Here is a 15,187-nt window from a genome sequence, read left to right as displayed (position 1 = left end):
CATTCCTGCCAACAGCAGCTTTAAACAAAACGTTTCTTAAAATAAGCTAACTTATCTGCTAAAACATGGAACAAAAATGTTAAAAAATGAGCTAGCTTAGCCGCTAATCCAAACATAAACTGATCATTTAGCCGATATTTCTCACTTTAAATGAACATTTCCACTGACAGAGGAGTAAAACAAGGTGAACAGGACTCATGAATCACCGGAGCGCCTCCCTGAGTGTTTCAGCCTAGTCACTGTCTGTGACATTTTCTTCTACATTTATCAGTTTCTAAACGCCGCTGTATCCAACACCTGTACTGCTAAGCGCTTACCTCCTGTTCAGTCTTCAGTGCTATAGATATCTCCTTTCAGCAAACCGTTTTGTGTCTTTCATGTCTTCTGCCTTTTTTCTGCTTTTAATGTCACGTATTTCCCGCCATACACAAACCACAGTTAGTCCTCCAGAGTCTGTGATTACAGCTGTTTCTGTGGAGGCGTGTACTGTTGAGGAATAACGGACCGTTCCTAGGGAGTGTTCACCAATAAGAATCAATCAGAAAAAGAATCAGAATCAGAAGTCTTCATTGTTATTTTAGGAATCCAACAAAATTAATATTGATACTCAAGTATTTAACACAGTCGTAATAACAGAAAAATAATGTCTCTGCCTTTAGAACAGGCATCCAAACAGACCTTACATAAGCAACAGAATCTTCATCTGATTTTTTTACATCTTCTTTCTCCTTATTCTCTGTTCTTTAAATATTATCAGGCCTGTGGTAATGTTTTTGTTCTAAAGTGGACTTCACAGTTTCTCCAATAACATCCAATCATTACTGCTAACCTTATTTCTACATTCTGTCAGCTGTTTTTCCTTTTTGTGTTTTTTAGTATTATTGTTCATTAATGAAATAAAGGACATAAATTAGTATTAAGCTCTTGGATTTGATAATCAGTCGCTTTTATTCTTTAACACAGTTAGGATTATTGCTTTGAGCACCACACCATATTCAGGCAGCTTTATAACATAACTCAAACAGACATGTATCTTTCATAAAAGTACAAAGCAAAACCAACAAAGATCATTCTTAGAGAGAAGCAAAACAGACAAAACGATGTCTGTCAGACTCCGGGGATCTGTCTAATAAAGTCCAAAATGGGTTTCATAGAGCAGATAGCTTTATTTTTACTCTGTAGCTTCTGGATCATATATCAGAATCATGATGGAGCTGTCTTAAGAACTATTCACAGCTGCTATCAGTCTTTATTCAGATTCTTTAGAAAGATCCAGAGAAGCCCGCTTAGCAGCCCCAGAAAGCTCCTCCACTTTATACTCTAAACCTGCGTTGCCAATGGTTACCACATGGCCACTGAGATTGTGCATCCTTAACTTTGTGTGTGTGTGTGTGTGTGTGTGTGTGTGTGTGTGTGTGTGTGTGTGTGTGTGTGTGTGTATGTACGTGTGTGTGTGTGTGTTGGTATGCACTTGTTTGTGTGGATTTCTCTGGTGAGGAGAGAGGAAGACTGCACCAGAATAGCAGGAAATGTTTCAACATCCTGCCATGCAATCGTAGTCTCACACACACACACACACACACACACACACACACACACACACACACACACACACACACACACACACACACGCACACACACACGCACACACACACGCACACAAACACACACACACACACACACACACACACACACACACACACACACACACACACTACAGAGCTTTAAGTGTGTCTTAGGTTGCCTCGTTTTGAGTTGCATATATTTTGGCAAGCTATTGTTCACTCAGGACAAACGTACCGGAGAAGTTTTCTCAACTTTGTTGGTAACAAGCCAAGTTTACAAAATAATACACTGATCATAGACTCTTTAAGAAGCTGCACAAGAAGGCTCCCACTTAAGTGTAGCCAAAACGTTAAAGCTCCCCCTGGTGACTGGTTGCAGTATAGGTCATAAACCCTGCTTCCAGCATGTTAACAGACGAAACATGGGTCAAACTCTAAAATTCAAATACAGGTCAAATAAATGTTTGTCTAACATGGTCTCTGTCATTGTAGTACGTTTTTATCATGCTGATTTATGCCACAGTGTTCATTTGTCTGGCTAGTTTACTTTGAATTAGTTATTTGATGCTATAATAAAGGGATATACATCATGATTGACAGCTCTGTTGACCAATGAGGTTCCTGCAGTGCCTGTGTGCACTATATTATCAGAGTAGAGGTGGAACGGTGAGAGGAAATATAACAAACACTAACACAAGAGTCATTGAACTTTCCATAATTGCGAGTGTCTGCTTCAAACCCACACACGAACCTGTTCTGCTGTGGACTGGACCCACCTGAGGGAGCAACAACAGATCCACCACTCTACTGCATAGACTCCGACTGGAGAATGCCGTCATGCTTTAAAGGTATTGGTATTGTAACTTCCTTTTTGAAATCATCCCTGTTGTTGACACTCAGACAAATGAGACATCGAGAAGTGTTTCAGACATTTATTATGCTTATCGTCAGGAGTCATAGAAATCAATAAAAATGTTTGATGTTTCATTCACAGATAGGCTACCATCTTCGTTCATCATCCATATGATCTGAGCTGAATATACTGCAGCACTGTGGAATATTTACACACATGGATTCTATTTATACTGTTAACCTGCTTTCATTTTACAACATGTATATTACAACCTCTGCTTCCATCGCCTCCAGGAGTCAGAACCCGCCTCAAGTTTCTGTGAGAGCAGCGGCCACGAACTGAACAGAGAAATAATTTACAGCCCCTAAAAACCACAGACCCTTACTTTAACAAGACGCGTTTCTGTTTTCTGAAATAAACCCATAAACATTTTTACATCTGAAATACAGTGACAGCTAGTATTAGTGCAGTAAAGAAGAATGAAAAAAGCAAATTAGGGAATCGCTTCCCTCCACCACCTCAGTCCTCCAGCCTTCATCTCAGAGGGGATCAGACGGTGTTAATTTACAGCATCAGGCTCGTTCACATCAGATCAAAATGTTCCCGTCTGCAAAGATCCACCTCGCTGATTGGCCTCTTCTTCTTCTTGTGATTCCAAGCAGGTACTTGCAGGTGGGAGGGGGCGGAGTAAAATATAGCAGTGACAGTGGGTTGGGGGTAATCAGTTCACTTTGCAACCTGCCAGATGATGATGCTGAGTATGACGAGCACGATGGAGCACACCATGGCGAGGATGCACATCTTCTTCCTGGACTTTTGCTGTGTCAGAAAACAGAGGTAGGACGTTTACCTGTGTGACATCACTGACTGATGGAAGGTAAAGTGGCGATAAAGCTGCAGACTCACCTGGTAGAAGGCGGCTCTCTGCAGCTGATCTGTTCCTCGCTCTACATGAACTTCAGCGTTCTCTACGTTTGCCTCAATGCTGTCTGCAGTTCAGAACACAGAGGGGAATCAGTCACATGACTCATGAGGAAAACGCATGTTTGGAGCAACACAAGAAAATCAATGTAGAAAATATAGATAACGTGTCGTATCCCTCAAACAAACGATACCTGGATGGGCAATCAAAGTATATTCTTGCCACCAAGACATACTTCTAACCATTTCTACATGTTCAATTATATTCGATATCCAATTTACATGATCAATGATTTCAATGATCCTACATTTCTCTCTGCCCATCAGGTCTGAAAACCTGCAGGTCCTTCAGTAAGTCCCTTCTGTTAATGCATTGATCGAGTTGAGATGTCTCATATCAAATAAACCGGTTTATACTTCACATGCTGTTTAAAAGGTGATGTGCAGCTGGTTGCTGTTGATGTCAGTCTGCACTTATGATGCAGAGTTTACTCCAGGCCTGGCTCCACTCATCATGACGGTTTGTTGTTGTAGTTAAGTGAAATACGATCTGGTGATAACACAGTGTTTTATTCTGAAAATTAACTGGATGTTTTCATTTTGTTTTGGTGCCTGACTTCTTGTCACGCTCAATCTGCTCTGTGCAGATTGATGCGTCGTGCTCCAGCATCTGCCAAAAATAGAAGTCTTGCTTATCTGATCTGGGGGGCTCCGACCTGCCAGATCAGAGATGCAGCCGGAATACAACAGAGCGGATCTAGTGGAGTTAACACATTGACTAGAATAGAAACCTGTCAGATCCGGTGCCGTGGCAGATCGGAGACCAACCGGACACGGATCCCGCGGAATTTGGCTGTAAGATATAGCTGACGCCATAAGAGTGGATGCAACCGGTTGAAGTAGCTGATGTAGTGACAGATGAATCAGTAGACAGAGTGCTAAAAGAGTCCACTTCCAACTCCAACTTAAGAGAGAACTGAGACACAGGTGGTCAGAATGAAGGCCAGGCCTTCACTCGCTTGTATAAATAGAGGCATCTTAATAAACTGAGATAAATCTCTATTTCATCACCTTCATTTCTTTGACTTCAGAAAAAATAAGACATGACATCTTGTTGTTTGTGCTTCCCAGAGTCTAAATTTCCACAATGTTGATCAAATCAGTTTACATGTTTCAATCCTTAAACTGTACACGTTTAAAGTCTCATTGCTGCCGCTGTGTGTGTTCCACAGATCCACAGAGTCCCAGCCCCACTCACCGATCATCTCCCCCTGATCGTGGATCATCACAGCCAGGTCCTTAAAGATCTGGTTTACATCCAGGATGTCAGACTGAAACAGACAACATGTTAGAATCAGTCAGAGGTCACGATGGATGGCTGATGTCCTCCATGGTAACCGGGCGTGTATTAATGTAACAATCAGTGTAGACTAACCTCCAGCTGTCTGATGTTGGTCTCTCTCTCCTTGATGAGCTCCAGGTCCTCCTCGGTGATGGCTGCCTCCTCCGTCTGAGTCGTCATCTGACCCCAGTCATCTTGGCTTCACACAAACAGGGAAAAACATCATTTACAAATATGTTGAGACTTAAAATACAACAGAAACAATGACCTTATAGCAAAGACTAAAGAGCCTGAGTAATAAGTTACACCATGGAACATGGTGGGAATAAAACAGAAATTACTTCACGTTTTCCCCCCTAACATTTGCATAAAATATTCAAATTTAGAAAAAAAAACACCCTCAAAAAAGAGAATGATTTCTCATTTGGTCTCTAATCATCCTTTCCCCTGTCATTAGAGTCATTTCTTTTATTTCAATTTTTGTGTTTTTTTTTAAATTTACATTTAACATTATACACATGTACACCAAAACACACAAACAAACCACAAAACACAGGGGAATATTAAATGAACAATTAAACAAAACAAACAAACAAAAACATGATCAACAAACAAACTAACAAAAAAAAAAATAAGACTTATACAGACATTTACTCACCAATCAAACAGACAAGCTCGACCTCAATCATTTCATACATTTTCTCCTTAAAGAAATGTTAGCTGATAATAAAATAACATACTATTTTTGTTCACAAATGTTGCACCACTTTTACCAGTACATCCTAGTTATGCTATTTTTTGTTTTGGTTTAATTCATCCTCACCTCAGTGCCCAATAAATAAGGAGTAAAGAAAAAGGAAATTCCAAATAGAATTTTTTTTTTTTTTTAAACTAAGTGTGTGTAATACTTTACCCCATATGTTTTCAAGATGAAATATTTTGTTCTTTTCAAAGGCTTTTATTTCCTATTTCAAATAATAAAGCAGTTTGTTGATCCAGTTTTTAAGTGAGGGAGGATATGTAGATTTGTAATGCATCAAATTCAAATGTTATGACAGAAATAAAGTCAAAAAGGAGCTGTACTCTAGTTTTGTCCAGCAGAGTGCAGTATAAGTTCTCATACATGGAGCATAAAGCTTTGTTTTTAGTTTTTCATGGTCAGTTTAAGGTGAATTTTAAATTTGTTGAATCTAATCAAACTAATGATCATCCCATCACATCTTTTTAGAGTCCTTTTGATGTTGTTGAGTAATTTGCTCCATATTTAAAGCTTTGGAAACATATTCTTTCAATGATATTTCCACACTGACTGTAGAGTGTGTTTTTAACTAAAATGACTTTTTTGGACATTTGATTTGATTCGTTGAAAATGAAAAATGTCAAAAGCAATAGAGCTAGTAACAGAGGTGGAGACTTGTAGGTACTAGTTTGAAGCTGAATGTGACTGTTTAATGAGTAAGAGGATATTTTTGGTCATATGTTTGTATGTTTGGTATGATTATATACTTGACAATGACTTGGTTTAAACCATCTTGAGACTTTGTGTCTCTGTGAAACACCTCATTAAGTTCCTTTCTCACAAAATAACCTGAAGAGGAAGAATAAAAGAAGACCTACTTATCAAAAGACACCAGTTTCTCATCTCGAGGAACGTCTTCAGCCTGAAGAAGAAGCCAACACACTTTTACTTAGACAGCCGAACAGACTTTCAGTCCTCACATGAATCCAAAGCTTAATCACTCTTCTGCTCAGGTGAACCTCTGATTGTGAAATGACCTCCGACTTACCGACAGACGGGATCCGGCTCTCGCTCTGGCCACAGACTCCTTCTCTTTCTCTGCTGCACGTCGCTGGATGGCCTGGAAGTTGTTGAGAGCTGCAGAGAAATCGTTCATCAGTCGATCTCTCTGGATCTTCTGCTGCCTCTGAAACCAGAACACAGTACGGGAACAGTTAGAAGTCATCAACATGGAGAGGATCAGACACGCCAAATAATCATCATTGAAATGTAGCTAGATATATTTACTGAGCTGTCAGAGGGTCTGTGATAGCAGGAAGTCAAAGAAAGCACTGAAATATTATCCAAAAATGATGCTTCTAAGTTTCATAATAGAATCTGTAAATGTCTTAAATTAAAGAAGTTAGATAAAATAATGAAATTTAACTTTAATTTTAATAAAGATGTTTTTAAAGAGGCAGTGGATTCTCCAAAGACACAACAGGTCTGTCTGTATTTATCTCTGTGTTTTAAACCATGATGAGGAAATATCCTCCTCTGGTGCCCTCTGGTGGTATTTAAGAATACAACAACTCAGTCTGCTGCACCTGAACACATAAAGGAATATATATTTTTTCAAATATTGACAATGGGAGTTTGACTCTCAACAGAATTACCTCTTTTTATTCTTCCTCTGCTTTTCATTGGTGTGCAGATGTTCTAATCTTTTATTTCCATTTTGTGCTTTAGTGTGAGTTTGAACTTCTCAGACTTTTATATAACTTTCTTCACTTTAATTTTATGATTCAAATTAAATTGAACACTTCTGTTAACACTGCTTCTTTTCTAGAAGTCTTGTAATGCTTATTTAATTCAATTTTATAGACAACGAGTCAACACATGTCACTGTCAGTCAAGAAACACTGTGGAGTGGTCAGTTTCTGTATTTGTCTCTTGTTGGATCTGGGGACAGATGTATGATTAAATATTATTGATAACATTTGAGACACAGACAGATTAAATGAAAGGATGACATAACCTCTGTTGAGGTAGTGAGGGCGGTGAGTGTGTCGTCACTGTAGACGAACAGACTGACTTTAACTGCTGCTACATGGCAGCATGTGATGATGACAGAGAGACTTTGTTCTCAGGTTAAGACCTAATGAGGTTTACTCATTTTCTTCTGGGACGAGGAGGAAGGCTAAGGAGCTGTCAGTGATTCTGTAACATATATTGTTTATTAAGTTTTCATTTTCATCTACTTTTCAGTGAGAACTTATCAAACACTAAAAAATGGACCATGTGTGGGAAAGAACAAACATTTCAGAGGATGTTTTTCTTTAGATGTTTCTTATTTGATACTGTGTGGAATTACTTTGTTCTTCTTAGTATTATTAAAAACATTTGGTGAAACTTAGTTTCATATTTATTATTTTATCAATCACATAATTTTGATATTTTCTGTTGGAAAGTAAAAAATAAACATAGAAACTTGAAGCAAAAACAGAGCAGCAAGGTGCAGTTCTGATTTTTACTTTATAACAACCATTAATGAGTATAATATTTATGAGTTAGGAAACGTGCAGAATGTAAACAAAGACAGCATACAGAAATAAAACTATATCTGTATATATATATATATATATATATATATATGAACATATACACATAGATAAATATACACACAAACAGCTGACTATGTGTGTCTATATGCGTTTGTTCATATATTTACATGGTTTATTGGCTGAGGTATACAGCTTAGATTTTACAGATGCTACAGATGTGATTTGTTTAAAACACTCCTTTAAAAGATGTCACATAAGCACAAATACCCCTGTGTGCACTGGCAGACTCCTTTCTACTGTGGTTACTTTTGTAACTCACTTTAATGTTTTAATATCAACATTCAATACAGCAGAAAATGATGCAAACTGGGAAACTTGCTCCTGTTCGCTTTTGGAAATCTTGAAAAGGGACTACTCTAAATTTCAGAGGGCTCAAACGGTAGAACACTGACAGTTATGTGGGTCATCCCTCTACCACCTCAGATCCCCCCTCTCCTCCTCTGCTGCAGAAACACTCCTCCACACCTCCATAACCTCCAGACTGGACTACTGCAACAGCATCCTTTACAGCATTCCCTCTACCGACCTCCAAAAACAGCAATATGTCCAGAACTCAGCTGCCCGGTTACTCCACTTCAAGATCCTGCTCATCACCTACAAAGCCCTCAATCACCTCGCCCCCTCACACCTGACCGACTTCCTCAAACGCCACTCTCCATCTCACCGCCTCAGATCCTCAGATGCTAATCTCCTGTCCCCCATCACCAAGAGCAAGCACTGCACCTTGGGGAACAGAGCCTTTGCCATCGCTGCCCCGACTCTCTGGAACTCTCTCCCTCCACATATCCTCAACTCTGACTCACGTCAATCATTTAAAAACTAACTCAAAACCTACTTGTTCAAAAAAGCCTACAACACGTGACCTCTACTGCTTCCCATCTCTGTTTTGTTTTTTTTGTATTTTATTTCTATTTCTTTCAATTTTTTCGCACTTCATGAGTAATTATAAAAGCGCTACGAGTCCTATCAACTTTTATTATTAATATTTTGGTTGGAGAGTTTGTGAAAGGCTAACTGCAGACTTCAGCAGTCATCATCCCTCCTGTGCTCCTCAGTGTGACTGATATCAGAGGCTGACTCACCTGCTCTGAGGGCGATGAGGGCAGAGGGATGGAGCCCAGCTCCTTCAGGTGTTTGTTGGTCTCTTTAGCCAGCTGGTTGGTGTAGTGTTGAATCTGCTGCCTGCACAAACACAAACAGAGGAAGAAGTCCTCCTCTCTATGATCTGATCCAGTCCATGGATAAACACAAACCTTAGACTTTGAAGACAAGCCTTCAGGATTTAAATGTGATGATGGCAGCAGATACATGTCTTATTCTGACAGTTTAAAAACATACTGAGGTAAGGTGAAGTAGATGTGACACAGAGGAGTGATGATCTTAGTTTCAGAGAGAGGAAACAACATGTGATTAACTGTGGATAAGGTTATACTTACAGACGGTCCTGCAGTTCACTGTTGTCCTGTCTGGTCCCCAGCTGGTTCACTATAGTCTTTATCTGAGCAGCTGTCAACAACACACAGGGGGAAGTCATCTACAAATGCAACAACATGCCTCAGTCGTGCCACTGCAAATGTGCCACATGCTTTGTAACTGTGTAAGAACTCGCAAATCAGACCCCTTATGTAGGTTTGTATCAAGTCCAATCAATGCATGTGTTTACTGACTCTTCTGTGTTGAGTCAAATCCAATCAGGTCCTCTGTTCTAGATCAGGTACGGTAAAGGAGTTATACCAGCAGCTGGTCCATGTTTCTCTCCTCCACTTTGCAGAGGTATATATGTGAGTAAGAGGAGCGGCAGAACACCTCACACCATGAACTGCAAAACACAGTGTAAGACTATTCATGTGATTTATCCGATTGATTTCAGGTGTCCCTTTATTTTGTAGATTGAAGTACACGGTATGATGTTAGCTGCATTTCCACATCAGGACCTTGCTCCAAGAATGAAGAACGTATAAGGGAACTTGGGTGTGCCTTATTTGACCTCCCCCCCAACAGGAAGGACTGAACCGAGCTGAGTAATTCTGAAGCGTTGAGCGCTCACAGCCTCTTATTTCTGCCACTATTTATATAAACTTCAGCAGCAACACACTTTAGTTTCACTGTTTTTACATCAACAATCCGATCTGAAAAAGAGGAAGTCACTACCAGCAGCTGCACAACTCTGAATATCTTCAAAGCGTCATGTTTTTCACACACTGTGGGACAAATATGTTATCTTTCCTACGTTTTTTAAATTGTGGCAGAACCACAGAAAACAAACGGCTGATTATCATCTATACTTCATGAATCTTCACTGTGGGTTTAATCATATTCACCCTGCACTTTTCCTTTAAGAGGTATTTTGTATTCTTCAGTCAATCAGATATGCTGACGTAGCATCGACCGTCTCACAATCACAGAGTAACTTTATCGTGATGTTAGCGTGCACCGTGTATTGTATCCTGATTCTGACCCCTAGAGTTGAAGGACACAGCTCATTCCTTTCCCTTCAATATTGATCTTAGGTTTGTTGTCACTGCAATGCCAACGACCAGGATTAAAGTCATAGCTAGACTCACAGTATATATTCATGAAATTAAACGAACAAGACAAAGACTCTGTCAAAAGCTGCACTAGTAGTCAACATTTTTCTCAGTCTTGTAAATCAAACTGGCTCATCACACTGAGGCATTGCTCATTCAGTGAGTAACTGAGCTCTCGGATATAGACTCACAGAGATCCTGCAGTAGGGGGGGGGCGGCTTTCTCGTCAATATGAATAGAGATGGATATACTGATAGATCACACAGCAGAACGACGTGTGTGTGATTAATAAACATCAAATGAAGAGTGCGAATTAACTCAAACGTACAGATCCTCGTCAAAACCAAACAGACACAAAACAACCTGAGGGTGGGTCATCGCTGGGTCTGAAAGCATCACTCATACATCCAGGGCTCCTTGTGATCAATAATAAGTTCACATGCTGGGTGTGATTCATTTTGGCAGTTGGACCTGGCGTTGCGTCCTAATTAGGGATGTCCCAATCAGATTCTTCGGCCCCTGACCCCGATACGACTTTTTAACATTGAATATTTACCGATACCCAGTCCCGATCCGATACTTGTGTTTGCCTAGATAATAGTTGCACAAGAGCAAAGAGAGTTGAGCAGCACACTGTTTATTTTCCTTTAAAAAAATAAGTAATTTAAAAAGACAGACTAAAATGTGTCTTGTCTTTATTCCATTTAACTTAATCCAGCTAGCGTTGTTGTAATACTCAGTGTTCCCGGCTGTCAGCCAAGTCAGTCATGTCCATAAATGGGCAAAATTTGTAATCTTAATATCTTCTGAACCGTCACGTTATAAAAAATTCACCCCTGGTGAACAGTTTGAGGTGATAGAGAAATTAGCTCTTCAGACCCAAGCCATTTTTTGAACCAGGCTGTAAACATGTTTATTTCTGCTGTAAAAATCCTCTTTTTATAATGGGTGTGTATTTGGTTTCCGGTGTTTCCGCAGCGAGCCTTAAGTGGACGCTCGATGAACTGCACTTTATAACACTTCAGCATGGGCTTCATATTTTGAGACTAGAGGTTGCCGTTTGTACAACGGCAGCATCCGGCTGCACAACAGAGAACGTAAATATTGGGAGTGACAGCGAGATCAAAACACGCCCGGTTGCAGGCCACTACATACGGAGCGACATGCCGGTATAGAGAACGCCAGCTGCCGCTAGCCACGAGGATGCTGATGCTAACCTGACTGACTGTCCTGTGTTTGGTTTATGCTTTTGCCTTTTTAAACCATATGTCACATGTCCCTGGAGAGTTACTGTAGGGTGCTTACAGCCTCCAAACTTCCTGTGAGAGTCAGGTATCTAACATGAAACTGATTTATCTTTTTTGGTTAAAAGTTGAATACAGTCTTCGGATGTGAGACAGATGAGTTAAACACATAAAACCAACTCTGTTCTTCAGTGTATTTTATGATCCATCTGTTTTTGTCAGGCCTCTATCATTATCAGGATACCTTTCAGACTGAAAGCATTATCAAATGACACACTGTGATGAATCCATGAGAATCATATTTTCACTCTACATCACTTTCTATCAGTGAGTCAGGGGAACACTCACTGTTCTGTGTGATCTTCTGGATGTTGGAGCTGCAGGTCTGTATGAGGCTGTTGACGTCCCGAGGGACGGGGTGGTACGTCTCTGCTTTCCCGTACGACATGTCTGCTGCAGTGTGCTGAAAGGTCGAGGTTTGGCTGCTGACACACACGAGGAGAAACGTGTTTGTTATTGAACAGCATATTTGTTTAAGGACTTCTTTTCTCCTGGTTTCACTTTTTTTAAACTTGACGTGACATTTTACACAGCAAGACATCCTGACAACGTGTGTGACACGCAGCAGAAAAAACATGCTAAGAAATGAAATATAAAAACATATCTCATGGGTTTTCAGTGAATATGCATCTTCATAATCATTGTGTCATGAATCCTTTATTCCATACTGACACAAACTCAACATCCTTTTTAGATAGATAGATGAGATGGATTGGAAAGTGTAAGGGCTACAATCAGAAAGAGACCTTACAAAAAGAAACCATATACGTTCAGTCAAAAACAAATAAAATATAAAAATAACTTGTTCTGTTGTTCAATCTGACAAAAAGAACAATCAGCATGTCTCAGGAAATCTTCTGAGGGATATATTTTGTGACAAATGTCAAGTGAATGCCTTTCTCATTAAGTGAAACAGGAAGTTGAAATGAATGCTTCTTTATTTCTATCATAACTTGAAAAAAATGTTGTAAAATTGAATTTCTGTGAAAGGAAAATAGTATAATTATTTACCAAAAGCTTGATGAACAGGAATGTTATTTCATTTTAGATGAGTATGAGTTTTCTGTTCACCAAAAGTGAAGGACAATTCAGACAGATCATCCGACATCATGTTGTTTTCTATCATTTAAAGTAAACTGAAAAAGCACAATATTCAGTATTATCGTTATGGTGCTTCACAAAGAGACTCTAAATCCAACCTGTTTTAAAACACAAGGATATATTCAGAGATGAACGTGTGTTAAAATCTGAAATGTTCAGGCAGTGACTAAAACAGAGAGGGCCTAAAAGTGACAACTGTACAGAGAACACCTGTTTACAGCAGCTGGCTCCTCACTGACACAAACACAGCAGGATGATTTAGCAATCCCGTTTTCACATCATCACAGACTGGTGTGCACAATCATGCTGAGTGTCTGCTGCCAGCCTGTGTTGAATGAGGAATCATTGTTTTATTGACAGCAGAGATTAAGGCGTATCTGGGTTAACCCGAATAACAACTGTTAGCATGCTAACGAGGAATCACTTCAATAACATTGGATATAAGACTTATCAGTGATCCTTATGAGGACGTAACGCTAATACTTTTGATTTAAATATATTTTGGACCATAATTTTTAAACAATAAGCCCCAGAGTGTTTCTATCTCTCGCTGTTTATGCTGTAAAAGTTACAGATGCTGTGACAGAGCTGAGCCCAGCTGTTAGCTTCAGAGCTAACTGAAGCTAACTTGTCAGATCTGTTGATAATGATAACCCACTGATACTGACACGTTGTTCTCCACTGGAAGAGACGTCGAGGCAGAAACATAATGTCAACATAAAACAAGTATTAAATATAAAACGAGCTTTGTCATACTTGCGTATTTGGCAGTTTAAAGTAAACACAGAGGCGTAACGTTCTTCCGTCAGATACTGGTCCTCTTCCTGATACGTGACGTAATCGCGTAACGCGTGAGGTCACGCGGTGAGGGCTTTCTCTTTTTTTTTTTCAAATAAACTTTGTTTAAAAACAAAGGTGGAAATAAGAATTTACTTAGACGTGAATAATAATAATAATAATAATAATAATAATAATAATAATAATAATAATAATAATAATAATAATAATAGTTGTTGATATCATTACCCACAGACCTCAATCCTCTGCATTTTGCATACAAAGAACACATTGGAGTGGATGAGTGTGCCCTCTCTCATCTGGAAGAACCGGGCGCTTATGTGAGAATTATGTTCTTTGATTTTTCAAGCGCATTTAACACCATCCAGCCCATCATACTCAGAGACAAGCTCAAAGAGATAGGAGTGGGCCCCACCTTTGTCTCCTGGATCACATATTATCTCACAGAAAGGCCACAGTTTGTCAGGTTGGGGAACTGTGTCTCTGGGACAATAATGAGCAGCATGGGGGCTCCACAAGGGACTGTTCTGGCTCCATTCCTGTTCACACTGTACACTGTAAAAAAAAAGTACGTAATATTAACAGTAAAGTGCTGTAAAATCACAACAATAAGAAAAGGGTAAATAGAAAAACAATAAGTCAATGTTAAATTGACAGTAATACTCTAAAAAAACAAAACAGTAAATTCTACATATATTGGTAGAATTTACAGACTACTGTAGGTTAAATGGGTAAAACCTGTGTTGTACAACACATTACAGTTCAGTTCAAATTACAACATGGCAATGTTAAAATAATGGACAATTTTTGTCAAGTGGCTTTTTTACAGAGAGAAACCGTAAAACATTTCGGTAAATAATTGTATAGGCTGCTTCAAAGAGAATAAAATGTTGGCTACAAAACATTAAACTTATGGTAACGTGGAGGGTTTGATCTGATGGCTGACTCCAAAATGTTACTCACACAACTTGTTGGTATAATACATAATTAAAAATGAGCTATCACATCAGCACTTAACTGCATAAACAGCTTAAGATTTCTTCTATTTATGCTTGACTTTTTTATTTAATAAATTTAACCATATGTAAGCCAGCTTTGCTTTAAAAAAAATATTGTGTCTCTAGAACTGAAACTACTCTTTATTCATAATGTATGAGGCTTGAAAAACATGTTGTAGTTTTAAAAAATAAATCAGTTTATCTATCTGTGCAGTCTGAATATGAAATAAGAACTCATCAGCATGGGATTTTAAAAAATGGCGTTATATTGAAACATTTCTTCGAGGTTGTCTGTAAATAAACGCCTGTATTTGAATTTCAAATTACATGAGCTCAGCCTCATCAGACTGCAGGGTTGTACCGCTGAGTCTTCGCGAGAGGAGGCGGAGCCTAACTTGTCGAAGTCAAGCGGCCACCTCCGGTCTCAAACAATGA

The 15,187-nt window shown here is 39.2% G+C and overlaps 1 protein-coding gene across 2 annotated transcripts; it reads right to left on the bottom strand.

Annotated features, from left to right (window-relative positions):
* Positions 1–2,482: 2,482 nt before the first annotated feature.
* stx12 (syntaxin 12) lies at positions 2,483–13,820 on the bottom strand. 2 transcript variants are annotated; one of them, XM_034705301.1, is made up of 10 exons: positions 13,713–13,820; positions 12,144–12,280; positions 9,460–9,529; positions 9,106–9,205; positions 6,469–6,606; positions 6,299–6,342; positions 4,775–4,880; positions 4,598–4,670; positions 3,325–3,407; positions 2,483–3,237 (listed from the first exon to the last, which is right to left on the bottom strand). In XM_034705301.1, the coding sequence occupies exons 2-10, from the start codon at positions 12,241–12,243 to the stop codon at positions 3,145–3,147; spliced, it is 807 nt and encodes a 268-aa protein (XP_034561192.1). In that variant the 5' UTR covers positions 12,244–12,280; positions 13,713–13,820; the 3' UTR covers positions 2,483–3,144. The 2 variants fall into 2 exon arrangements, with proteins under 2 accessions (XP_034561192.1, XP_034561193.1); XM_034705302.1 differs by having other exon boundaries at positions 12,144–12,277; positions 13,713–13,807.
* Positions 13,821–15,187: the final 1,367 nt, after the last annotated feature.

The sequence above is a fragment of the Notolabrus celidotus genome, chromosome 16 (assembly GCF_009762535.1).
Source record: "Notolabrus celidotus isolate fNotCel1 chromosome 16, fNotCel1.pri, whole genome shotgun sequence".
NCBI classification, from domain to species: Eukaryota; Metazoa; Chordata; class Actinopteri; order Labriformes; family Labridae; genus Notolabrus; species Notolabrus celidotus.
This window is presented reverse-complemented; position numbering and strand designations above follow the sequence as displayed.

Excerpts from the sequence above, each read along its gene's own strand:
- stx12 (XM_034705301.1), bottom strand. The coding sequence starts at position 12,243 with ATGTCGTACGGGAAAGCAGAGACGTACCACCCCGTCCCTCGGGACGTC. Across the intron at positions 9,530-12,143 it reads CCAGAAGATCACACAGAACA|CTGCTCAGATAAAGACTATA; the intron begins GTGAGTGTTCCC and ends TGTTGTTGACAG. Across the intron at positions 3,408-4,597 it reads CGATCAGGGGGAGATGATCG|ACAGCATTGAGGCAAACGTA; the intron begins GTGAGTGGGGCT and ends TCTGAACTGCAG.